We start from the raw sequence: 26,282 nt of genomic DNA, 5'->3' as shown, positions 1-26,282 counted from the left end.
ATAAATGATAAAATTTGGATTGAAACTACAAATCTAGTTTATAAAATTAATAAGGGGTTAAGTGTAACATATTTAACTGAAGGTGTTTCTAGTATGATAAATTGGGAAGATTGAGCCTGTAGTAGCCATCCACTTGGGTTTAAAAAAAATATTTTTGACAATGCTTCAGGGACTCTGGTATTGGGGTGACATTAAGAATTGAATAGGCAAAGAGCATCTCTAAATGAAGCTAATCCACTCCACCTCCATCCCATCCCCATCTATTATATGTATGTAGATGGAGCAGAATATTGATAATACATTTGCTAGTTGATACTGGAACTGTATGCAGAAACATGGTGTCTGACACCCATCAAAATGTATTAAGGTATAATGATTAAGCAATTATTAATAATATGCACTAAATGAATATAATTCCTGTTGTACCAACTAATTCAATTCATTACCTGCTCTGGACAATGGAAATGAAACTTCATAATACAACTGAAAATTTGGCTCAGTAAGCATTGCACACTGGTTTGATTGGGTAAAGCTGTCCTTTATTTGTGAAGTACAAGCGCATTGGATATGTAGTTTGGCACAAGGACAAGCACATTTAAAATACTAGAATTCAGCAAGAGTCACACAGTTGAAGACCATGACTGCTAATTCACTTATAGGTGATTAATATTAATTACACATACACTGAAGGGAATGGTTTCTCCCAATTTCATTTCAATGCATACAATTAGTCCCAAATTCATTGCATAATGCTAGATTACAACAGCTGTACTTGTTTGCAGCCTGCTCTACTTCCACTTAGGCTTTCATTCAAAGGTATTTCCTCTGGTGAAAGTTAACCAAACAAGGAGCCTCCTTTGATGCTGTCCAGCAAAAGAAGGCAGTGGAGTGTTGTCGAAAAGCATGATTACCCCAGCTTTCATCCAGTAAGCAAAAGAACACAGGTGCAACTCAATTTATTGTGTTGTTGTTTCCCTTGTAGGGATGACCCAGCCTCCACCTGGTGATTTCCAAGTGCTATGCCCATAACCAGGAAATCATTGTGCAAGAATCAGAGACCCCAAACTCATCACTATCAGCACAGGTCATTGTGTGCTCCATAGCCATCAAGCAAGTCTCTGGTTGGGACAATGTCCCTTCATAAAATATGACGGCTAAAACAAACTCTACCAGCTCGGCAGTATGTAACTCGCTCTTTGGTTGTTGAATCAGTCCTCAAACACTGTCCACATGTATGTATTTTCTGGCCAGAGTAACTCTGCAATAATCCAAAGGTGTAACACAGCCTACATTTCCCCTGCCTATCAGACAGCTAACACTCAGACCCTTCATCTAAGTGCAAATGGATATGAGGTGGAAAAACTACCCATGAGTCACCAGAGCTGTCTCTCAACGTGATGCACACAAGCTGAAAGGTTCAATTACTTATGGCTGTGATTTCCCTAAGCAAAAGTGTCACTGGTTATTGTGAATATGAACATGCGCAATGACTGATGTACAAATACTACTGCAGACAATTGGGGAACATGGATATCAATCTCACAGTAACTTGCAAATCTCCAGAAATGACAACAATGGCAAAAGCAGCAGGGTTTTGGACATGATTCTAGCAAATGGGGTATTCACAATATTAACCTGCAAAACCCATTCAGCATTGTTGGTACATATCTTCACAGCAAGGAACTTGGCTAATACAGGTAGTGTGGATTGTCACACTACTACACAGGACCAGCGTGTACAACCATAATGGCAGATCAAATTAGGTAACAGGCTCACCATAGTGTGATCTTAATGTCTAATACAGTTGCTGGATTATATTCTGTATTGTCAACCATCAGCAAATATGCAGCCTGTTGAAAATTACTGTCAGATCAGTGTTGTAACAATGTCAGGAGACTCAGCCATCAAACCTCTTTCAATATTCTAAGCTTCCTGGGCCAACGTTGAAGGATTTTTTCATGCACCACCTTTGCATTCTACATTAGATTTTCAATCCACCACTCTGTTCAAGCAGTACCTTCTCCAGAAAGGACATAATCATATTTATGATTGACCTGACCAAAACTCAATTATACATAAGACAACATACTCCTCACCTGCCTGCAGCATCATTTGGTAAGAGAAATGCTAATTATGATTCTAGCATTTAGCATTCCCCCATGGGTAATGGGTGAGGGATTGGAAAGGTGGGTAACCAAATCAATCAGTCTACAGCCTCACATCAGGAACATTACCTGGAGGCACAAAGGAGCTGAAAAATTCTAACTGACACTGATCCCTTTACATTGACTGATGGGGTTTGGTGGGTGTCAGGGGTGGGTTGTACGAAGGGCTAGGGGTGCATCCTTACAAAAGTCAGAATTTCTACTTGGTTGATGTTACTGAGGCAGAAGCAGAAAATCCTGATTTTCTGCAAATGATTCCTTTGCATTGAGAAGATTCTTTGCTATCTCTTTCACTCATTAGCTGCTCTATCAGTTCACCTATTTAGCCTATTAAAGCAGGAATCAGGATTCTTACCTCAAAAACAAGTTAATGAGTTATTTATATCAACAAGAACATCCTGTGTCAGCCATAGACCCAAATATTAGAAGTTGAGCAATGATGCTAATTGGGAATTTATTTCCTTGGACCACAAGTTTTACCTGTTCCATTCATGGAACTGTCATCCCATAAAAAACATTCCATAGGCTTGGTTGTCATGGTCAGATTGGGCTGTTAGTTAAGTCAATGGTTCCATACAGAAACCATGGCTAGCTGCAATGTACATATCATCATGTTGTAGACTTCTGTACTTGGGCACTGCAGTGTGGAAGTGCAGGTGTGCTGGATGTCAGATGAGTCCAGAAAGTACTGTAATGTCCCAAATGTGCCATATAACTACCTTAGCTCGTGCCTTCAGTGCAGCCCCCTTCATTTGAATGAGATCCCCAAACTTAACTATAAAGATAAATGAATTATTTCTCTACATCTATATTTTAATTAATAGCTCAATGCATTCAAAATGAAGTTTTCCAATTTTGTTAAATAATATTTAAATAAAAACTCAATTGATTTTAAATGATTGTCATGGCCACTTAAAAACAGTGAAACAGATCTTTGATTGCACAAGCAATGGATGGCCATGGAATTGAGGCCTTGTGCTCACTGGGAGCTGTGTGCCCCAGCTGCAGAGCCAGAGCAGGGCTCAGCACAGGTCACATCAAATAAGATCCATCAGTAAGGTGGCCTTTTAAATTACATTTTTAATTACAGGTAATGGGAACATGAGGAACCTGCTGCCCATGTACGATTCCTCTTGATGTGAAAGACTCTGCATAATGTACTTTGTCATCCAACAAAGTCGATGATTGAGACCGATGGTCTGCTCTTTGTGAAATTTGGTTGCCTTAGAATCTTGATAGAAATTGGAAAAGAACCACCCAAACCTAGCTACAATATCTGATATAACCAGAACTAGATGACATGATTCAGGATCAGTACAGAGCTGAGCACTGAGAGGTTTCTTACAGATGATAATTTGAACAGAAAGCAGTGGATATGTGCTGAAGACTCAAACAGTTGTACAAAGATATCTGCTTGCTGTTGCAAAATGGATAGTTTCCAAACCAAGGCATGCTTTCAATGACTATTTTTGCAGGTTAATGTTTTGTCTGGTAATTCATCTATTCACACCAAAGCAGTAATAACCTAGTTTAGAAGAGCGGTGGATTTGTGGGGCTGTTTATGGGGACAAGGGTGCAGGGGTAAGATCTCAGATGCCGAACTGCTTGTTCATCCTGCTGAGAGCATCAGAAACAATATCGAGCTCCTGGCGAAGTTCCTTCACGACATTTGTGATGCTCTTGGTATCTTTCAGAACTTCGACAGTCTGAGTGTAGGGATTGTATCTCACACTGAATGGGCGCTTGATGGTCTTTGCAAATTCCCTTCAAGAACAAAGTTGATAAATTACATTAAAGTGGTTTCTGTGCAAATATAGAGGCAGATCACTTCCTAAGCTAGCCATGCTAAAAGATCCCAGAATCCAATCCTGGTCTATGTCAAGTTAGCCTTCTGTGTTCCTGGACTATAAAAATATAGTTGCTAACAGCCCAGACCCAATCATTAGCCATTAACTCATCCTTGTTGAACCATCACTTTGGATAGTAGTTGAGAACAAGCCAGATAACTCATGATACATCATGGCCAAAATAGCCTGTGGTGGATTGACCATATAGGTTCACATGAGTAGTAACCATTTGAACAAGGTAGCAGAAAGCTTACATCTGTTCCAGAGAAGTGAACAGAAAAAGGAGAATGAATTTCAACAAACGCTCATGTGCATCTGTGGGAGGACAGGGATCAGAATCCACAATTGGACTTTCCTTTTCCATTTCTTAACCAGAGACAGTTTTGCCATGAATCACAGAAATTTTATGTTACGGAAGGAGACCATTATGCCTGTTCCAATTTAAAAAGAACAACTCAGTCTAATCCCACTTTACCGACGAGGTCTGTAGCCCTGAAGGTCACAGGTCTTCAAGTACTTTTTAAAACGTGATGAGGGTTTCTGCTTCTACTGCCATGTAAGGAAGTGAGTTCCAGATCCCTACCAGCCTCTGGGTGAATTCTCTTTTCTTCTCTCTCCTCTTTTTTTTTACCAATTACTTTAAATCTATTCTGTGCCACACACACACACACACACACACACACACACACACACACACACACACACACACACACACACACACACACACACACACACACTTTTGACCCTTCTGCTAAGAGAAATGATTGTACTACCTCTATCTAGGCCACTCATATTCACCCTTCAACCTCTATTCCAAAGAAAATAATCACAGCCTATCCAATCCTTCTTCAGAACTAAAATTTTCTAGTCCTGCCAACATCTTTCCCAATCTTCTCCACACCCTTTTCTGTACACCCACATCTGTCTTGTAATATGGTGAACACAACTATGTGTAGAAGTCAAGCTGTAGCCTAACTGGTGTTTATACAGTTTTAAAATAACCTCCCTGCTGCTACAGACTGCAACTCAGCTATTAAGGAATGCATCCATGCAGACTTTTTAACCACCTTACTAACTTGTCCTGCTACCTTTACAGAACTATCTCCCTGTTTCTCCACACCTCCCAGTATCGTCCCATTATTGAATATTCCCCTAGCTTGTTGCCTCCCCCACCCAACCAAATGCATTACCTCACAATTCCCTGCACTGAATTCAATTTACTAATTTGATGCACATTTGAACAAACCATTGATAACCTCCAGCAGTCTGAACCTTTCCTCCTCCCTCTCAACCACACAGTCAATTTTTGTATCGTCTGCAAACTTCCTTAAATACTAAGTCCCATATTTAATTCACCACATTGTCCTCACTCTACTCTTATCTGCCAACTCACCTCATCTTTTCTTTTGCTTCTTCAAAACTTTCTGAAACAAAATAGACATCTTGAAATGTGGTGATGAGACACTCCTGCTTGCAAGTGACCTTTGGGTCGAAAGGCTTCACCTTGGCATTTCCCGAGAGCGAGTACTATAACGTTACAAAAAGCACAGATCAGTGGTCTTCCAAAAAATGAGATTTTCAGCATCAGTACTCCTGCTCGGGAGACATGTAAAAGAATGGTAAAAAGAAAAACAAAATGCAGATCACCATTGAGAATAAATACGAGGTCAATTCAGATGCAAGATTTTGATGATGTCAGGGGCAGGAGGCCAAAAGTGGTGAAGAGTTTCACAGTTCTTGGTAAATAAGAAGCAGAATCTAGGAACTTTGCAACTGGAGCTTAGGAAGAAAAAGGAACACCTATTAGTTTTTTTTATATAGAAACAGAAATGGAGCAGAATAATTGCAATGGTGAGAGCAAGGGTTGAAGGTTAGAGATAAGAGAAGATGCAGATGATAATGTCCTCATACACTGAGTAACTCCAGACAAAACATAGTGTGAAGGAAAACAGCAATACTGGAAAAGTAATTTCTTGGAGATTCTTCTATCACCCTCAAATGCTAATTGTACTGATCCCAGTCTACAGAGAATAATACTAACCTTCAGCTCACTGACAGATGACAGCAATCCAGCTCCATAGACTCTCAGCAGGCCATCTTGTTTACACAGTCCAAACTCCACGGTAAAAAAGTAACACTAAATAGACAGTGAAAAGCATAATTAAAATTCAATTAAGCACTTCTATCATTTCACTGCAGTTTCAAACATATTCACAATGTTACTGTAACTTACTGTGGCTAGTTTCTGCACTGCTTCATCAGAGGCTCCCAGAGAAGCCAAGCCAATCTCCTGGGAAAACTGGGCAAAACTCGGCTCAGCCAGAAGAGGAACATGTCCCATCAGCTCATGGCATGTGTCACTGAAAGAAAAAATATACAAATCTTTCCACTGAGTGAACAAAAAAAGTTGCTGTAACTTGCTGAAACTATGGTGTTATGCAGGGGATGAGCAAAATATACTGTACAAGTAACAATTAAGATACAATTAAAGACTTAATTTGGACAGCTGCATTGCAATGAATGGAATAAACCTGAATATCACTGTACTTTGAGGATCAAAACACATTGCAATATTTATAAAAATATATTGTCACGGAAGAAGCTGTTGGAGTCGACTTCTTTATTGCGACAGGTTTAAGTCAGCCTGTGAAGCTGTAGATTTGTCACAGTCATAGTGTTGTATAGCACACAAATGGGCCCTTCGGTCCATCACATCCATACCAGCCTTTTTGCCATCTACACTAATTGAGTATTATGTAATGTTTAAATTGTACAATGTGGTTGGTCTGCAAGGTGGCAACTTTGTTTCATGGGAGATACAGATTTGTCTCTATGGTCATCTATTCATTTACAAACAATATAACTAATGATAAATATGAATATCTGGTTTTATTTCAATTATCTTTTAAATGTATCATTTTACACATACTCGTAAAATATTTTTAAACAGCATGTTTTTGAGATTAAACAAACAAAATTCTCCCTCCGCCCTAATGCCTATAATACTCTATCTCTCCTCTCTTTATCTTCACCTGCTTCTTAGCAATACCATAACCAATACCATTGCCAAAAGGTACAATGCATCATACCCTATAGAAACTTTCAATATTATCCTACATCCTGTTTTACATTGCATCCCATCATATATCTTATTTTAAATCCTACCTTAAATCCAATGCTGTAGTCTTCCCTACAGTCTATTGTTCTCTATTAGCTTCTTCATTTCCCAATATTCAACCTTATCTCCTGACCTAAAATCTACTGTAATTCCTGCCCCTTACTATTCATCTTATCTCACTCCTACCCTTAGTTTAAATCTTAATCAGTATTTTAAACCCATCCTCATTAAGAATACTGAGAAAATTACCTCAATACTTACATTGGAACTCATTCAATACATTTGATTTTTAATTCTGTTTACCCAAGGCCATGTTAGCAACATAATGCAAGAAGGGCATTAGAATACAAATTTTATATTGCCAACACCATTAATAATGAATTGAGTATTAGGTTTGCCACGTGAATTTTAAGTTCTTACTGAGCCTCCATTACACATCCTCTAGTCATGAAATTAGAAACAGTTGTCACTTCGGCTCTATTATTAACCGCACCTGTGTGTTAGGGCTCATTCTTAAATCTTGGCAGAGATATTAAAGAGTCCTTTAATTTTCAGCAGTGATCTCTGACTTTAACTAAATTAAACAAATATGTTGTTCCTTATGTTCCATATCACACTGTCCTGCTGGCCTCGTTTGTTTTACCCATTGTTCAATATCATGCCAATGAAACACTCACGGTTCAGGTGTGTAGAGAGGGTCTGAACTGTGTCTCACATATTGAGTACAATGAAAGACTCGGAAAGCCAGACCAGCCAGGAAATCCCGGGGAGACAGGTATCCAGCCACTGGTCGGATAGTGAACCCTGTCCGTTCTAAAAGACATGATCAAAGAGTTAACATGGTAAGAGTGAAGGAAATAAACTGAGTAACAAACAAGTGTCAAGAATAGATATTAACACAAGATTACTCTGTTAATATGCCATAAGCAAATGACAATTCTAGGCACCCAACAGGAAAGATTGGGACCAACAAGCTTATCCCTTTTGAGTTGATTAACCTAATCTGACACCATCTCTCCCAGCCCCCCTTTTACCTGCAAAGATGCATTTACTTTCTCTCGAGTAACCTTTCTAAATGATTTCACTCCACAAAACAAAAAGTGTATCTAACTTCCTTCTTCACCAGCTAATTCCTCATGTTCCTAATACTTGAGCCCAAGCAATATGAACAATATTTCTGGAACAAATTTGTCAACCATTCATCACTTTAAAAATGGAAGAACACTATAAAGTCTAGATTGAAAAAGCATAACTTGTCCTATCAAGACCATTCCATTCAGTACTCAGTCAAGGCACCCAGCCACTTGCTCGTCATACAAATCTTTATCTCTTTTACTTGCAGTTCCTTGTGCTTTCTTCATATCACATAATAACATTACATAAGCAAATCAGCTTCTCATCCTTTAAATATCTTAAAGGATTCCAAACCCTTGGTAGCTATATTCTCAAAACTGTTCCTGTAAATAATCATTTCTGGTTATCACCCCATTAATTGCTATTTTCCACAACAGGTGGAATGCATGGATTTCACAGAGAAGGTAATTAATTTGGGATTAATTGATACTTTTGAGAATGTAACACATTTATTGCAAAATACACTCATAAATAAACACCCTCATTCCAGCTATTGTCCTGCTGAATTACTACCGATCTCTCTCTGAATAATACACCTCGCTATATTAGGATACTTAAAGCTGATCACTCCAAAAGAGACGTGGTTGGTGTTCCTTTTAACTGCAATATTATTTCTTTGCATTTATATCTTGCATGTTGGAATTTCCAGTGTGGTGTATGTTGGCGATGTGCCACAACAGAACCTCTGTGCCGAGAAACTGGATCATGTGGTCCCATGTTATTGTGCACAACATGACTCAAAATCATTTCCTCCATGCATTTGACAAACTGACCCATTAGTCTCTGGACATGCAGAGTGATGTTCATCTGGGACTCTGGATCTGGTTCATGCATATTTGACCTGATGTTGGCATGAACCACTCACACAGAAACACTGTGGGCCTGCTTTAGCATTAATTAAATGGATCTGACCCAGTGCTTGGGAATCAATCCGTTTTTCAATAATATATTTATTTGTCACGATGGCTATCCCCCAAGTCTCCACCAACCCCTCTCACAATTCCAACTCCACCTTGCAAACTCTGCCCTATACTGCCCTCCTTGTCACCAATACATTGTGGGATTACCCCGACCAAACATCAATCAGTTGTCTGACCAACTTTCCTGACTATCAATCTGTATTCATTCCCCACTGACTCTTCGTCAGCTAACCTTCACCCTGACCTCCTCACTAATTGCCAGCCTGACCCTCACTCCAACCACTTTACCAACTGCTCAACCTGACCCTCACCCTGACACTCCTACCAATTCAGGGGCTGATCATTGTAATCACACCCTCCCCACCCACCAAAGGCTCTGCCCTATCCTCCTGGACTATCATCCCCACCATCCCCTGGCCTCTTCACTCACAACCTATTCCCTCCAATGCCAACATGGACCATAACTTCTCTCCCTGGACTGCGCAGGAGCAGAATGTGCTTCTAAAAAGCCTTTCAGAGTGTCAGGCAGATCTTCAGACTTCGTGTGCTGAATTCTGAGTGGCAGGACCTCAAGCAAAACATTTGTTAACTAGTCACAAACTGCACTGTTAATTGGCCCTTTCAGACACCATTTAATTCATGGGCTATGGAGTCAACAGAATTGTGTGTGTTGAATGGGCTCCTGGGGTGCAGTGTGCTCACAGAAGGAAGTCGTGACTTGTAAGCCTACAAGAATTCTTCAAGGAATTCATGAAGTTAATGGAACCATTTGCCAGAAAGGTTCCACTAACAGGTACATCATGATTTTTTTTCCTTACAGAATGAAGTTGAGCCGTTCTGTTAGTCCACTTACTGTTTGGTTTATTTAATTAACTCATTTGTTTATATTTGGCCTCGTCTCTCCAAAGTGTTAATGTTGAATTTTAGAAGAATGCACTGGGCATGACTGCATCCATTTCACAGAACCATAACTCTCTAGGTCATTATCATGAAAGGATTAGACATTTCACACTGTAGGAAAGGTCCTGATTGTAAATGATTCTGAAGCTGAGGAAATATCTAACACAGACTTTAAAATGTAACCTGTTTTAACACCAAACCTGGAAGAGACTCATGACATCAGATAAGATCAGAATAAATTAGAATGTGATTCATTGCACCAAACCAGGGAACATACAACTTACAACCACAAAGTGTAATGCAAGGCATCAACCCACAAAGCAAGGGTAAAATATACAACAGGTAATTTCAGAGTGCTATACCATGTGCTTATTGATTATTACCTACTGGCACCATGGGAGTAAATGGATGCTTTACCAATTGTATAATGATGCAACAATTATCTCATCGGAAAGTAAAATCAGAGTAATGATTTCTGACAGTATTAGGATTTCTGCAACTCACCCTTTAGAAACTTGGAGACGTCTTCCAACTGAGGGATGTTGTCCTCTCTGTAGCCACAATATTTTGTTAGTAGAGGCAGATTCTTCAAATATTCTCTGCAGGCATGGGTTGGATACAGCTTGGTCAACTCTCGGAAAACAGTACCCCAGGTCTTTACTTCTTCCTCCGTAAATTCTATCCGTGGAATGGGATCGCCACTGAGAAGGAATGTCACAATTAATTTTGGATGGCCTTACATAACAGCTGTGAGGAGTTACCACAACATATCAGTCCATATCACTCCCACATCCCATTATGCAGTAGTTCTTTGTGAGATTGTGTTCAAAGTGAGGGATATTGCTTTTCCATTTATTTTTTATATTTCTCATCAACAACAGCCTGCCTTGGAAAGCCTCTTCCATGCTTAAGAAAACATTACGGTAGGTGACCAAAAGCTTGATCAAAAAGCTAAGTTTTACGGAATATCGTAAAGGGGAAAGATAGAAAGCGATGGAGAGATCTAGTGAGTGAATTTCAGATCTTAGGCTTTGACAACTGATGATCCAGTGGTCAGTGTTGGAGCAAACTAAGGAACCTCAAGTGGGCAGAACTGGTGGAGCACAGATACCTTGGAAAGTTGTGTGGTTGGTGGAGCTTACAGAGATGGTGAGGAATGAGGCCATAGATGGATCTGAAAAAAATTTGATTTGATGTGTTAGTAATGACCCATTGTAGATCAATGAAAGGCAAGAAGATGGGTGAACAGAAGCCATCTTAACCTCAATGTAGCAGCTTTGGGTTCTCATCAAGTTAGAACGGAGTTTACTCTGTTTCAAAGTAGTGCTATGGCTAACAATGGAGATGGAAATTTACACAATATAAATAGTTTTCACAGCATGACAGAATGGTTACAGCACAGGAGACCAGTCATCCTGTCATGCCTGCACCAGCACTCTGTCAGAGCAACTCACTAGTTCCAATCCTGGCTCCCTCTCCTTGCAAATTTTTCCTCATATTCATCTATTTCCTTCCTGAAGACCACAATGAAACCTGCTTCCAACTCAGGTAGAGGCAATGAATTTCAGATTCCCAAAAAAATGCTGCATTGAAGATTTATTACTCATGTCACTATTAATTCTGTTCCCTCTTGTTTTATAACTGTGACCTCTAATTCTTGACTCCTCCATTAAAGTGAATAGCCTCTCATTATGCACACTGCCCAGATCCCTCATCATTTTATATACTTCCAGTAAATTTCTCTGTAACTGGATCCTTAACTTTCTAACAAACAGACCGCAATCAGTGAGGATAGGCAGCAATACCTCCAGCACGATTATTCTCAACAGATGCCACGGCCAAGAAATCTCACCAGTGCCTCTACTTCCTCAGGAGGCTAAAGAAATTTGGTTTGTCCCCTTTGACTCTCACCAACTTTTACCGATGCACCATAGAAAGCATCCTATCTGGATGTATCACGGCTTGGTACGGCAACTGCTCTGCCCAGGACCACAAGAAGCTGCGGAGTTGTGGACACAGCCGAGCGCATCACGGACACCAGCCTCCCCTCCTTGAACTCTGTCTTTACCGCTCGTCATCTCGGTGAAGCAGCCAGCATAATCAAAGACCCCACCCACCTGGGACATTCTCTCCTCTTCCATCGGGTAGAGATACAGGACCCTGAGGGCACGTACCACCGGACTTAAGGACAGCTTTTACCCCACTGTGATAAGACTATTGAACGGTTCCCTTATACAATGAGATGGACTATGACCTCACGATCTACCTTGTTGTGACCTTGCACCTTATTGCACTGCACTTTCACTGTAGCTGTGACACTTTACTCTGTACTGTTATTGTTTTTACCTGTACTACATCAATGCACTCTGTACTGACCCAATGTAATTGTACTGTGTAATGAATTGACCTGTACGATTGGTTTGTAAGACAAGCTTTTCACTGTACCTTGGTACAAGTGACAATAATAAACCAATACCAAGTTTCCTTCAGCATTCTCTTCAAAGAATGTGCAATCCATTTTTTAAAAATCTTTAATGGGCTTCCCTCCTCCATGTTATACCCTTCTACTATTCATATGCCCACGGAACACTTTTGGATTCCCTTTTATATTGCCAGCTAATCTTTTCTCATTTGCTGTCTTCGTCTCTTTTTATGTTAATTTTCACTTCCCTCCTGCTGCATATGTAATAAACCTGGTTCTCTGTCATAAGCAGCATGCTTTTTTTCCCATTTATCTTCCTCTGTATCTCTTTCATCATCCATGGAGCTCTAGACTTATTTGCTCATCCTTTGCTCTTCATGGGAACGTGTCTCAGCTGAACGTGAGCCATCTTTTTTTTACTGCTTCTGAGGTTTGTTGTGCACCAGCTTTGCCTGTCAATGTTTGCTTCCAATTTACCTGGATCCATTTGCATCTCACTGAAATTAACTTTCCTCCAGGTTAGGATTACTTCTCCTTTTATATAGCTAATCTAAATTTTATGATGTAATGATCACTATCTCTTGAACGTTTCCCCCCCCCCCCCCCCACCACAACTTGGTCCATTTGACACACACCATTCCCTCAAACCAGGTCTAGCAATGAAACTTCTCTTCCTTAAAGGCAGCCCACTTTACAGTTTACCCTTCAACTTCTGACTCCAGTTTACTTGGGCGAGATCCTGTCTTGTCCCACTAAAATTGTGATGATTTGTAAATGTTTCAACACTGACAATGGCTTCATGAAATGGAATGAGTTTGAATCCCACAATTCAAAATTTCTCATCCCAAGTATAAGTTCACTACTCACCCCACCACATCCCCCAAGTTCAGGCTGGTCTAGTAGTAACTTCTCTAGACTGATGTTTGCAGTCTACAGGAGTAAAGATGATGCACTAAAGTGGAAGTGGACATGCTGATACAATAAAATAAAGATAAAACAAAATAATGCTCCTCCAATTGAGAGGGTACACATGTCAGGATTATTGGCATGCACTTACTGCTTGTAGTCCATGGCCAGATCAGCAAAATATTTTCTCCTTTTTCGGTAGACATTGTCTTTGAATCCCTTTTGAAACCAGAATAAATAAATGAGCATCAGTCCATATCACTCCCACATTCCATTATGCAACAGTTCTTTGTGAGATTGTGTTCAAAGTGAGGGATCTTGTTTTTCCATTTATTCTCATGGTTCAATAATTGATTCTCCAAATCAATGAAGCACTCAGGAAAGACAGTAATCATAAGAAGAATATTTAAATGATATTACCTCAAAGTGTGCTTAAATGTGCTTCACATAGTCAGGATATTCAATGAATTAATTACATGGTCAATCTCCGGTCTGATGTGCTCTGGGCCAGCGTGCCCCAGTAACAAGTTCAATCTGTACACTCACTTTCAATCTCCACACAGTGACCAACCCCAACTTTGCCTCTACTGCAAATGGATTTCGAGCAATAGGTGTCTGGGTCAAGTCTGACACTCACTGTTGCAGCTCATGCATGATTAGTAGCATTTTAGGAGCTACAGTGAGCCTGCCAGGAAGTCACAGTTCCCAAGGAGTGGGGGCATCAGGCAAAAAGAAAATAAACACTGCAAAAAAAAAAAAATCCAGTGAATAATACTTCTGATGTAACTGCACTGCCCCATTCACTAAATCATCCCACAGAGTACTGTGATACAGGCAGCTCCAAAGTCACATCCCAGTAAATGGGCAGAATAATTTCTGAATAAAAGTTATCCCAGTTCTGGGCCCCACCCTGGAAAGTCCTGATGGCCTTTTTGACAGTTTGCTGCTGTCAAATGCCTTTGAATCATTTATATTTTTAAATTTTCATATGTCTCTCATATGAAACTGGGCCTAAGTAATGTAACAAATTAAAAATTAAGATAAAAGAATAAATTTAATTGAAAATGCCTTAAAGTCCTAGACATCAAGGAAAAGAAGTAAACCACCTATCTACACCTAGCATTTTACTCAAGGTACTCAATAACCTCATCCTATGAATGGGATCACATTTCTCATGCCAGCCATCGTTGGGGTATAACTGAGGGATGAATTCGAGGTGCATCCACCCCCATCTCCCCAACACATCTGGGAGTGCTCTGTCACTGGACCCAGTGCAAGTCCCCCGGCGAGGCAGAAGGTTAAATGCACCAATCATCTCTGGCTTCTGCCTTTCAATGCCCAGGTGCGGAAGTCAGGGACAGGGTGACCAGCAAGGAGGACATTGCCAAAAGTTCTCTACAGAAACACTGGCCACAGGTGAGCATGATCCCACCCAATCTTGCCTCAAACCTGCCTACTTTGGAGACAGGTGGAGAGGCAGATGGACAATCCATTCTCAAGAGGCTGGCTGGTCATTCAAGTACAATAACAAGGCTGCAAACCTTTATTTAACAAGTGGTTTATTTCTTAACTGTAAACAGGCAGCTGAAAGCAGGGGAGAGGCTGAATTCATGAGGTAACTGACTTTACATACCGGGTGATCTGCATCCAGGTCAGAGCCATACATCAGCACCCGGTTTGCACACTTATCTAGATCAGAGATCTTCTTTGGAAACCACGGAGTAGATTCCATATCTGTGCAGAGAGGTGAATAATTAAATTACAAAGCAAGTCCACTCTCCATATTAGTAATATTAGTACAGGAAAATGCTCAGATAGTCAGCAGGACAGTATATAACAAGACAGGAATAAAAGTATTTGGGGATACTTTTCATTGTTTTGGTGGTGATTCTATAGCTTCTTCTGCAATTAATTTGTAAAAAGAAACAGGTGATATTCTGTCAGCTGAGATGACAATCACAATAGAGTAAAAAAATAAGTAACATCTTCTCAGCATTGAAACTTAAAATTGATTTACACATCTGTAGAAATTCAGATCCAGACCAAGCCCATTGATGCCATATTGATATAAAGAGAAATAATGAGACTTATGTATCATTTTCCCCAATGAAATTAACATAGTAAACCCACTGATATTGCACATCTGAATCAGAAGATACATTACAGACAGAATAATTTATATATGTGTAAAGAACATTCCTGAGAATACTGTCAGTATTACCTATTGAAATTTAAAAGTAGACAAGCATATAAAAGATGAGTAAATTTATAAAGAGAAACATACAGATTTTAGTGGGATAATATTTAATATTTATAAATGGAAGTTACTGAGATTACAGAAGGATAATATTCCACTTTTATATTGAGAAACTTGCTTATTATAGAGGGGTAACAATCCATATTTACATTGGGACAGACACATCTTGACAGGTAACATCCATGATTATGTAAAGAGAGATATAACAAATGAAAATTGTAATATTATATAGAAAATCATAAAAAATACACAATGCAGGTAGACAATACATCACATATGGAAACACAAAGGCAAAAATTACAAACTAATATTCTCCATTTATAAGAAGACAAACAAAGCCATTAAGATTCTATATCTACAAAGAAAAGTATACATTACTAATGGCTAATATTGATTTGTAAAGAAAAAAGCATATATTAGCAACACTTTTATTCTACATCCATAAAGAGAAACTACATATTGCAGATAAATAACATTCATTTCCATAGAGACCGATGAAGATATAAGAAATGAGTAATAATATGTACTTAAGTAGAGACAAGCAGAGTAAAGACAAGTAATATTCTGTACTTATACAAGGAAAGACATTGAATCATTCAGAAACAGGCCCTTTTGGCCCACCTCAACCATGATGCCCATCTACCCTAATCCCATTTGCCCACATTAGGCCCATATCCCTCTGTGCCTTTCCCATCCAAGTACCCATCCAAACCCCTTTTAAATTTTCTAATTGTATCTGCCTCCACCACCTCCTCTGGCAGCTCCTTCCAGATATTCACCACCTAGATTAACCCTCATCCTGTATGAATCCTTATTTTTCCCCCTTTCTTCATTGTATTGACTTCAAAATACTCATCTTCATCTTTAAATCCTTTCATTACCTCACTTAACCACCCTCTGCATCTGCCACCAATCTGATAACATGATTGCCTTCTCCACTCTTACAGGTGTCTTAATTTTCCTTATTTATTCCCTATTCTCAATGGAAGAACCTTTCATTATCTCCCCCCTCTACATTAATTACCGTTACAAACTCTGACATCCATGACAATTCCATCTCCAAAAGGCCCAATTACTTTATCTTTCGCTTTACCAATTGTTATGTCTGATATTAAATGTTTAAGCACTTCTGGACATTTTAATATATGCTATGCTACTTTTAAATTATTCAACACATTTTTTCAGTAATACTTAACATTCATAATTTCACATAGAAACTTTGCTGCAATATTTAAATTTGAAATGCATTTTTTTAAACTTATAATTTATAATTATATGATATATGCCTAAAACTTGCAACATAAAGGGCAATATATCCATAGCAGTTGCACGGAGAACCGCATGGCAAACTACACTACTTACAACAGTGCGTTCGAGACTTCCATGCATACACACTGCAGCACATTAGTACAGAACACGATAGAGGTCAGATGCTGGCATGTCTGACCTCTTGCTCCACTTGTGTTCTCACCACTGAATTCAGGGGTGCTTTGTAAATTACTGAAGTCAAGAGCCAGATAAGCTGATACCCCTCAGCTTTATACCAGACATATTTAACAACTTTAGAGCAGCTGCATTCACTTGAATGTGGTCACCAAACCTCATTAAAAAAGTTGGTTTATCAAGGACTTTTTAATTTTTTAAAAATTTCACCATGCATTATATTTTAATTAATTAACAGCAATTTAATTTTTTTTTAATGTTTTAATTATTTAACTCAATTTCAACTGTTTCTGATCTTCAGAGATAGAAACATAGAAAATCTACAGCACAATACATGCCCTTCGGCCCACAAAGTTGTGTCGAACATGTCCTTACCTTAGAAATTACCAGGCTTACCCATAGTACCATGGGTAAGCTCCATGTACCTATCCAAAAGTCTCTTAAAAGATCCTTGTCGTATCCACCTCCACCACTGTTGCCAGCAGCCCATACCATGCACTCACCACTCTCTGAGTAATAAACTTACTCCTGACATCTCCTCTGTACCTACTCCCCAGCACCTTAAACCTGTGTCCTCTTGTGGCAACCATTTCAGCCCTGGGAAAAAGCCTCTGACTCTCCACATGATCAATGCCTCTTATCATCTTATACACCTCTATCAGGTCACCTCTCATCCTCTGTCGCTCCAAGGAGAAAAAATCAAGTTCACGCAACCTGTTTTCATAAGGCATGCTCCCCAAACCAGACAACATACTTGTAAATCTCTTCTGCACCCTTTCTATGGCTTGCACATCCTTCCTGTAGTGAGGTGACCAGAAATGAGCACAGTACTCCAAGTGGGGTCTGACCAGGGTCCTATATAGCTGCAACATTACCTCTCGGCTCCTAAATTCAATTCCCCAATTGATGAAGGACAATACACCATATGTCTTCTTAACCACAGAGTCAACCTGTGCAGCTGCTTTGAGCGTCCTATGGACTCAGACCCCAAGATCCCTCTGATCCTCCACGCTGCCAAGAGTCTTACCATTAATACTATATTCTGCCATATTTGACCTACCTAAATGAACCACTTCACACTTATTTGGGTTGAACTCCATCTGCCACTTCTCAGCCCAGTTTTGCATCCTATCTATGTCCCACTGTAACCTCTGACAGCCCTCCACACTATCCACAACACCTCCAACCTTTGTGTCATCAGCAAACTTACTAACCCATCCCTCCACTTTCTCATCCAGGTCATTTATAAAAATCACAAAGAGTAAGGGTCCCAGAACAGGGGTGGGTTCTCAGGATACTTCATCTGGAGAATGTCCCAAGTCACACATCCCAATTCACTCATGAAATGGCTGCAGAACCAAGGCTTCCAGGTGGTTAAAAGCCACTTGACCACAGATGCTAATGGGGCAAGCACATGGGTCAAGCGTGAGCAGTGGATTGGATTAAGAATGACCCTGCCTAATATTGATGATAATATACTTGTACTGCAGAATGCTGTCCTGTCTCATTCTTTTACTCATCCCATTTAATTCAATAGTTTTGCAACTCTTTGCATAGTGCAGTCTACTTGTACAACCAAAATATTACTGTAGTATACATACCATCAATAAGGTTGGAATAAATTTGTATATCTATGTGACAAATAAAATCATTTACCTATTTTAACTTAAGGATGTGTTCAAACTATAACATTGCATCCATGGAATTTTATTCTACAGATGTGGCATTGTCTTATATTCAGAAGCATTGCTCACTCTGGAATAATTACTGAAACATTTCTTTGGAAATAACGCAGAGTAACACATTCAGTGGCACAGATGCACCTACACAGAATGGCACGTCCATAGAATCACACTAACATACTATTGCAACATATATTTATTTAATAACGTAATGAGCCAGTGATACAGATACACTTGTTAGGATTCATGTCAATACGTTTACTGATAGAAAATGACATTTATATTGTCATGGGCTGACATATGAACAGTGACGCTCAGGCACATAAAGTACATGTAGATTGGCTATAGATAATAATGCATCATTTATAATAAGATTATCATAATGCACTTTTCGTTCCAAAGATGTACAGGTTAGGAGCTGTGGGCATGCTATGTTGGTGCCAGAAGAGTGGCGACACTGCAGGCTGCCCCCAGCACATTGTCAGTAACGCAAAAAGACACATTTCCTTGTGTGTTTCAATGTACATGTGACTAATAAATAAAATAAATATCTTTTATAGGACCTCCTCCATACTCACTGGCACTCTTTCAATAAAACATATTCACAGCAATGAACTGACTTGATTCTTACCATCTTCCTGTGGATAGGAGTTGTCAGGCGAGTTTAGAGTCACTACGTTAACGTGACTTTTCAGAATTTGGATGATTTCATTGAGTTGTTCTCTGTTACTGTCACAGTCTAAAAAAATCTCAAACTCAGAGTTCCTCCGTTTGGACTTTCGGGATTCGATGTGAACCAGATTCACGTGTTTCTCCTCGGGAGTGAAAAGACACAATACGTGAAACCATGAGGTTTACACTGAAAATGCTAAAAATACATAGCAATAACTTCCAACATTTGGCAGGCTGCCTTTGCACTTCACAAGTGTTTTGCTATGTTTGAGTGTGAAGTATTCCAAAAGAACTTTGAGAGCATCTACTTCTCTTCAACTAAACTTTAATAAAAGAAAGCTGCTATATTAAACAAGCAATACAAGGAAGGCAATGCAGACTGAACCTAATTGGGTCCTGATTAGACAACTGCCTTGGGTACAGGTCCTAACTCAGCTCCATATCTATGCTGACAGTCAAGCAGAATTGGAATATACTAGGTCAAGGGATCAGCCTATCTCAACTGACCGATGCTGTTTATGTGAAAGGCAAAAGGGACAGAATCAACCCGAGAAGGCATGAGTTGTGAGCAACAACACAAGTAGTGAAGCACCAAAAGTGTTCCTGGTAAATAAATTTGAGTAGAATCTCCACCATTTTTGTTTTGCGGTGCTATTTGCAATTTCTTCTAATGTTTTTTGTGTTGCGCTATCTTAGGGATATCTTTAGGATAGCTAGCTACATAAAGCACTAATTGTTAATTGAAATAAAAGACGGAATTCCTGAAAATGCTCATTTAAGTCAGTCAGCATATTTGGAGACAGAAACAGAATTAATATTTCAGGCTGTTGATCTTTCATTAGCAAGATGTCTTTTATTCTTGCATTTGCTGCTTTTCCTGTTTTCCAACATTTTATGTTACCGTTTTAGATTTCCAATGTTCACTAGACTTCACTTTTACTAGTTATTAGTTCTTCACTAGCCACTCTTCAAGCTTGGTAAGGGGAGTTGTGTTGAACTCATGCACTTTTGTACAGGGTAGAATAAACAGGTGGATTGAATTAATTGCTGAGAGAATTGTATGAAGCAAGAGAAAGTTATCAAAATCTAGGCAGTATCAACAGAATGAAAACCAGATTTAGGATGCACCTTCTAATTAATCCAATTTAAGATGGCAGCTGCTACATGACTCCCGCAGACAGAATTTACAACTGACAAGTCTGAGTTAAGATGCTCGTTAATTAATTTATCTATTTAATCTAGTCTTTTTTATATTAACAGTTAAACAAACACTCCTAAACATTCACATCCTTTCTACATTTCTGCTGCTATCAGTTTAGACTGTTGTTATCAAAAGGAATTTAGGTCAGTTTAGGATATGGAATGCAATTGTAAAGTTGCAGGTGCACTACCATGGATTTTTAATGATCTAATCTAGATTTACAATTGTTCTATTAGATTATATATTTATATTATATTAGTTCTACCTTTGGGATACATGAAGCATTGCATGCAATATTACTGTAAATACAGATTCACCAAAGTAGCTGTGCATTAAAATGCCTCACTGTGAAATATTAAAGTCCCATGATTTTACTTTAGTTGGCACCTAATGTGAACAGTTTCTTTACACTAAAATTATACAAAATAGAAATTCTGGAGGTAAATAGTATGGGTTTGGCATATTTAATCTGGCAAGATTATTTTCTACAAAACTAAGTAAAATGTATGCCTAAACTTAGGAATAGGGAAGGAGTAAACCAAAGGTGTGGGAGAGATTTGTGACAATGATAGGTTGTAGATTCAGAGATCGTGAGCATCCTAGCACATTTTGTGGCATCAGACCTGGAATCTCAGTCTACTTGAGGACTACATTTGTGCATAGCCCAAATGTGAAAAGTTGGCACACTGGTGCAGCAGTTAGTGCAGCTGTCTCATAGTTCCAGCAGCCCAGGTTCGATTCTGACCTCTGATGCTGCCCGTACGAACTTCACACATTCTCTGTGATCGATCTCAGTAAAGGTGTGTGGTAGGAGAACCAGGGTGAAGTTGATGGGCATGTGCATTAGAGTGTGTTACTAGGAAATAAGTTGGGGAACTGAGTTAACAGGATTGCTCAGAGAGCTAGCATAGATTTGATGGGCTGAAGGACCTCCATGTACGTAGTAAGAAATATTTTTAAATGAGAATGTGAATGAAGTGGAAAGCAAAACAAAGAATGTATAATGCTAACACACAGTTAGCTCCAAAATGCATGCAGTGATGTCACCTGGAAGAGTCTCAGTGCCTTTGCCAGACCTCCGACCTCATTCTTCAAAGAGAAGACCACAGCCACTCGCCCCCGCTCCACAGACACATTGCAATTCTCCTTATTCTCCTTGTTCTCTTCAATTTTGCAGAAATTTGATTTGTTGATCTGCAAGATATTCAAAGACAACAATAATGACAAAAGAGTGACAGGGATGGTTCTGAGAGGTTATTCTAGAAAAGTGTCTACTAGTAACATGAAGTTGTCTCACTAAAACCGGATATGATCAATCAATGCGTAGAATCTAATGTGTTTACAGACAGCAGTTACCATGAGGCAGCATACAAATGTGAAAGTGAACACCTGAGGCAGTGATATGGAGAGGGTAGAGGGGTCATTGCACAAGGCTCTCTGCATTCAACTGGATAGTTAAAAGTGGAACTAACAGTTCTGCTCAACTGCACAATGGAGAAGCAGCTTTGGAAAAAAATGGTATGGTCGATTATATCAAAAGTTGCAGACAGGTCTAGAAAATGAGGAGTGATAGTGCACAACATGGGCTATTATTTGTGTTTTTTGTTAGAGTTATTTCAAAGTTTTACGTATGTTGATGTGCAGTCATGTGCTTATTGTCTGTAAATTGTCAAGTTGTGTACAATATAGAGGGTGTACATTTGTGAAATGATGGGATGCCTTCGTGTCAATGAGGAGATCCCTTCGGCAATGGTATGCAGGTGCCAAGGGTGACATAATGATATCATTATTGTATCTTCTGGTGGGCAGCTGCACTAGCTAAAAGCCAATACTGGAAAATCACTCAACATTTCCCAATATGTGTTCCCAATATTGTATAAATTGGCTCATGTCCACTGGAAGAACATTTGCCTGTGTTTTTACCTGCTGTGGTCAGTCCATAGTACACTACTCATCAAAGTGAAGAGAATTATGGAAATGGCGAGTTAAGGACGTAAAAGAGGGAACCCTCAATCTCCATGTCCATGAGTGGCTGTCCATGTGTTAGCTGCAACACCAAAGGATATTGGGAGTAGACTGAAGGTGGGGTTGAATTAATTATTGCATTTTTGTGTGTTTGTGCATAGTTACCCTTTGTGTAATGAGTTATTTGGCCAGTGTGTCCATATTCATCACCATCTGTGTGTGTTATGCACTCTGTATCTTTATTAGAAACTTTGTTTATTAGTCTATGCATTTAGTGGCTGTGTACATTGCTCAGTGTTCTGAAGATGAATGCCTATCCACATACAGTGATATTATTTTCTGCAACAAGGCTACATACATACAAATCTATGAATTAGGAGCAGGAATAGATCACTTGACCCCCCCCCCCCCCCCCCCCCCCCCACCGAGCCTGCTCCGTCATTTAATGAGATCATGGCTGATCTGATTGTAACCACAACTCTGCATTTTCATCCATCCACAGTAACCTTTCCTCCCCTTGCTTATTAAGAATCTATCTACTTCTGCCTTAATAATATTCAAAGACTCTGCTTCCTCTGCCCTTTCAAGAAGAAAATTCCAGACATGATCCTCGAAGAAAAAAATTCATGTCAACTCTGTCTTAAAAGCCATCCCTTCTTTTTAAACAGTAATCCCAAGTTCTAGATTCTTCTGCAACAGAAAATTTCACATCCACCTTGTCAAGACCCCTGAGGATCTTGTATATTTCAATCCCATTCCCTCTCCAGCTGATACAAGGCAAGTCTGTCCAACCTTTCCTCATAAGACAACCTGCCCATTCTAGGTATTAGTCTCGGAAACCTTCACTGAACTGCTTCTAATGTATTAACTCATTCCTTACATAAGGAGGACCAAACTGCATACACTACTCCAGATGTGGGTCACCAATGCCCTTTATAACCTCCGTATTTTTGAATTTAGTTCCCCTAGCAATAAACAATAACATTCGGCTAGCTTTCCTAATTACCTGCTGCATCTGCAAATCATGCACTGGGATATCCACATCTCTTTACAATATTTTTATTGAATCCATGAAAAAAATAGAGTACATGCATCAAGAAAGAAGATAAAAATTTTCAAAATTCTAAATCTTTTAAACTTCAACGTGGAACCAGGCAGGGATGTCCTTTGAGCCCTTTGCTCTTTGATTTGGCCTTAGAACCTTCAGCTATTTCTTTCCGAGAATCTAGAGATATCCTTGGTATCTCCAGAAGAGGTATTAACCATAAAGTTTCTTTATATGCTGATGATTTACTACTCTTTATATCTAATGTTGAAGCCTCCTTACCTCCTATGCTTTCTTTACTTTCTCGCTTTAGTCATTTTTCAGGCTACAAATTGAACTTATACAAGAGTGAACTTTTTCCTCTGAATAACTTGGTACCAGTTGATATTAACGTTCCTTTTAAAATTGTAAGAAATCATTTTACCTATCTGGGGGTGTCAATTACTAAAAATTGTAAGTATTTAAAGAAAAATTTTTCACCTTACTGCACTATGTGAAAAGGGTTTTATCAAGTTGGTCTCCCCTTTCTATATCATTGATTGGCCAAATTAATGTTATTAAAATGAATATTTTACCTAAATTTATACATCTATTTCAGGCTTTACCTGTTTTTATTCCTAAATCTTTCTTTGACTCTCGAGTCAATTATTTCTTCCTATATATGGAATAATAAACATCCTAGACTAAATAAAGTTCACCTTCAGAAGGTTAAAAAGAATGGAGGTTTAGCCTTACCTAATTTTAGATTTTATTACTGGGCAGTCAATATATGAAATCTTACGTTTTGGTTACATTACATTAATCAAGAGGCTCGTCCAGTATGGGTCTCTTCGGAAATTAATTCTGTTAAAAAATTTTCTATTATCTCTTTGCTTGGTTCTTCACTTCTAATATCATTAAATAAACTAACAGATAATTTAGTAGTTAAACATGTTTTGAGGATTTGGTTACAATTTAGAAAATATTTTGGTTTATTGAGTTTTTCTTTGTCCAGTCCCATTTTCTTTAATTACTTTTTTAAACCTATGACTGATGTAGTTTTTAAAGAAAGGGACAAATTGGGATATCCACATCTCAAGGCTCTGAAATTTCTCACCAGTTTGATAATAGGCTCTTCTATTTTTCCTGCCAAAATGGCCAATTTCACCTCCTGTATTACATTCCATTTGCCAGATATTTGCCGACTTACGTAACCTTTCTATAACCCCTTTGTAGCCTGGTTGTGTTGTCTGCAAAAATTACTTTCCTCCCTATCATTGAATCATCAGCAAATTTAGCAACTGTATCATTGGTGTCTTAATCCAAGTTATCTGTATAAATTGTAAAAAGTTAAAATCCAGCACCAATGCTTGTTGCATCTTATCTATCAGAAAAAGATCATTTATGCCTGATATTTCCCGTTAGTCAGCCGAATTTCTGACCATTATAGTGTTACCTCCTACGAGCTTTTATTTTCTGCATTAATAGCTTGTCAAATGTTCTCTGGAGATCTAAGTATTACACACCCATCATGAATGGCAAGTGCGGTAAATTAGACTTTCCCTTGCTCGCTTGATCATGGTAACATTTTACGCCACAGATTGCCGGAAACCGTGAGTTGATAACCTGGCCAACTGTGACCTCAGCGAACAGAGCGGGCAGCCGTGAACACCGGGAGCACTCAATCAGTTCGTTTAACGCAAGGACTGGCAAGTAAATTATTGCGTGTGAATGCATTTCAAATCAGGTGGATATGCAGAAAGTAATGGCAAGAAAGGTTTGATTAACAGAGAGAGAAATTAGAAAGGTAAAGCTTCTTTAAAAGAAGAACTTGCATTTTAAATTTTTCAGCAATTAAAGCCCAAAGGAGTGAAACTCCGCACTGGTAATAGTTAATTTTCTGGGCCTGACGGATACATTAGCAGTAACTAACACAACTTATCTTTCAAAAAGCGCTTGCGCTGAGTGGACAAGACTCTCGTGTTTAAAAAAAACAAATTTAGTTGTTAGCTATCACATAAATGCAGACAGCAACGTCACGCAGTACAATGCTTTTCCACGGTGAAGCGGGCGGACAAGTATTGTTCGACCCACAGCGACCCTCGGAGCCGAACATCTCGGGCCGCTCCACTTCAACGGCCACCGACCCTCACCTAATGTTGCTGTGTCATGTGGACATTAAGTATGTCAACACCTTTAGCCTCGCGGTTATTTTGACAGCATACGTTAACCCAATATATTTGTACAATTATATCCACGAAAATTAGATTTTCTTAACTTCTTTTAATCAATTCGACACTTCATGGATGCGCGATAGTTGTGGATTTGCTTTGTATGACATCACCCCTCCAATTTTTCCAATCATATTTATTTCTACGTGCAAAGTTCATCCTACAATCCTACTTAATTTGACGAGAGTTTAATGAAGGTCGGCTATGAATAGCTGGCTTTAGTTAATACGCAATAAACAGGGCTCTGAACGTTGGATTAAACAATTTCATCTCCAACAGGCATCGCTGAGAAGCTCCAGCAGTAGGAGATAAAAGCCTAAAAGTGAGTTTGGGATATCAACAGTTAATAATTAATATCAAAAAGTTACTCCTCCGCCAACTCACTGCTCGCCTAT

At 39.0% G+C, this 26,282-nt stretch overlaps 1 protein-coding gene across 3 annotated transcripts in view; it reads right to left on the bottom strand.

Moving 5' to 3' along the window:
- Positions 1-520: 520 nt before the first annotated feature.
- Positions 521-26,282, bottom strand: part of LOC127577625 (tryptophan 5-hydroxylase 1) — a 68,630-nt gene continuing 42,868 nt past the window's right edge. For 2 of the 3 annotated variants that reach the window (XM_052028933.1, XM_052028932.1), the window contains 10 exons: positions 21,715-21,861; positions 19,426-19,609; positions 15,046-15,146; positions 13,564-13,631; positions 10,589-10,785; positions 7,808-7,943; positions 6,246-6,372; positions 6,054-6,149; positions 5,406-5,539; positions 539-3,929 (listed from right to left, as the gene is read on the bottom strand). In XM_052028933.1, coding sequence (XP_051884893.1) covers positions 3,755-3,929; positions 5,406-5,539; positions 6,054-6,149; positions 6,246-6,372; positions 7,808-7,943; positions 10,589-10,785; positions 13,564-13,631; positions 15,046-15,146; positions 19,426-19,609; positions 21,715-21,861 — 1,365 coding nt within the window. In that variant the 3' untranslated portion in view covers positions 539-3,754. Of the gene's footprint in view, positions 3,930-5,405; positions 5,540-6,053; positions 6,150-6,245; positions 6,373-7,807; positions 7,944-10,588; positions 10,786-13,563; positions 13,632-15,045; positions 15,147-19,425; positions 19,610-21,714; positions 21,862-26,282 lie in introns of all 3 variants that reach the window. The other variant, XM_052028931.1, reaches the window with a different exon arrangement.

Source organism: Pristis pectinata, chromosome 14 (genome assembly GCF_009764475.1).
Source record: "Pristis pectinata isolate sPriPec2 chromosome 14, sPriPec2.1.pri, whole genome shotgun sequence".
Classification (NCBI taxonomy): Eukaryota; Metazoa; Chordata; class Chondrichthyes; order Rhinopristiformes; family Pristidae; genus Pristis; species Pristis pectinata.
Note: the sequence above shows the minus strand (reverse complement) of the source record. Positions and strands in the feature narration are given on the sequence as shown.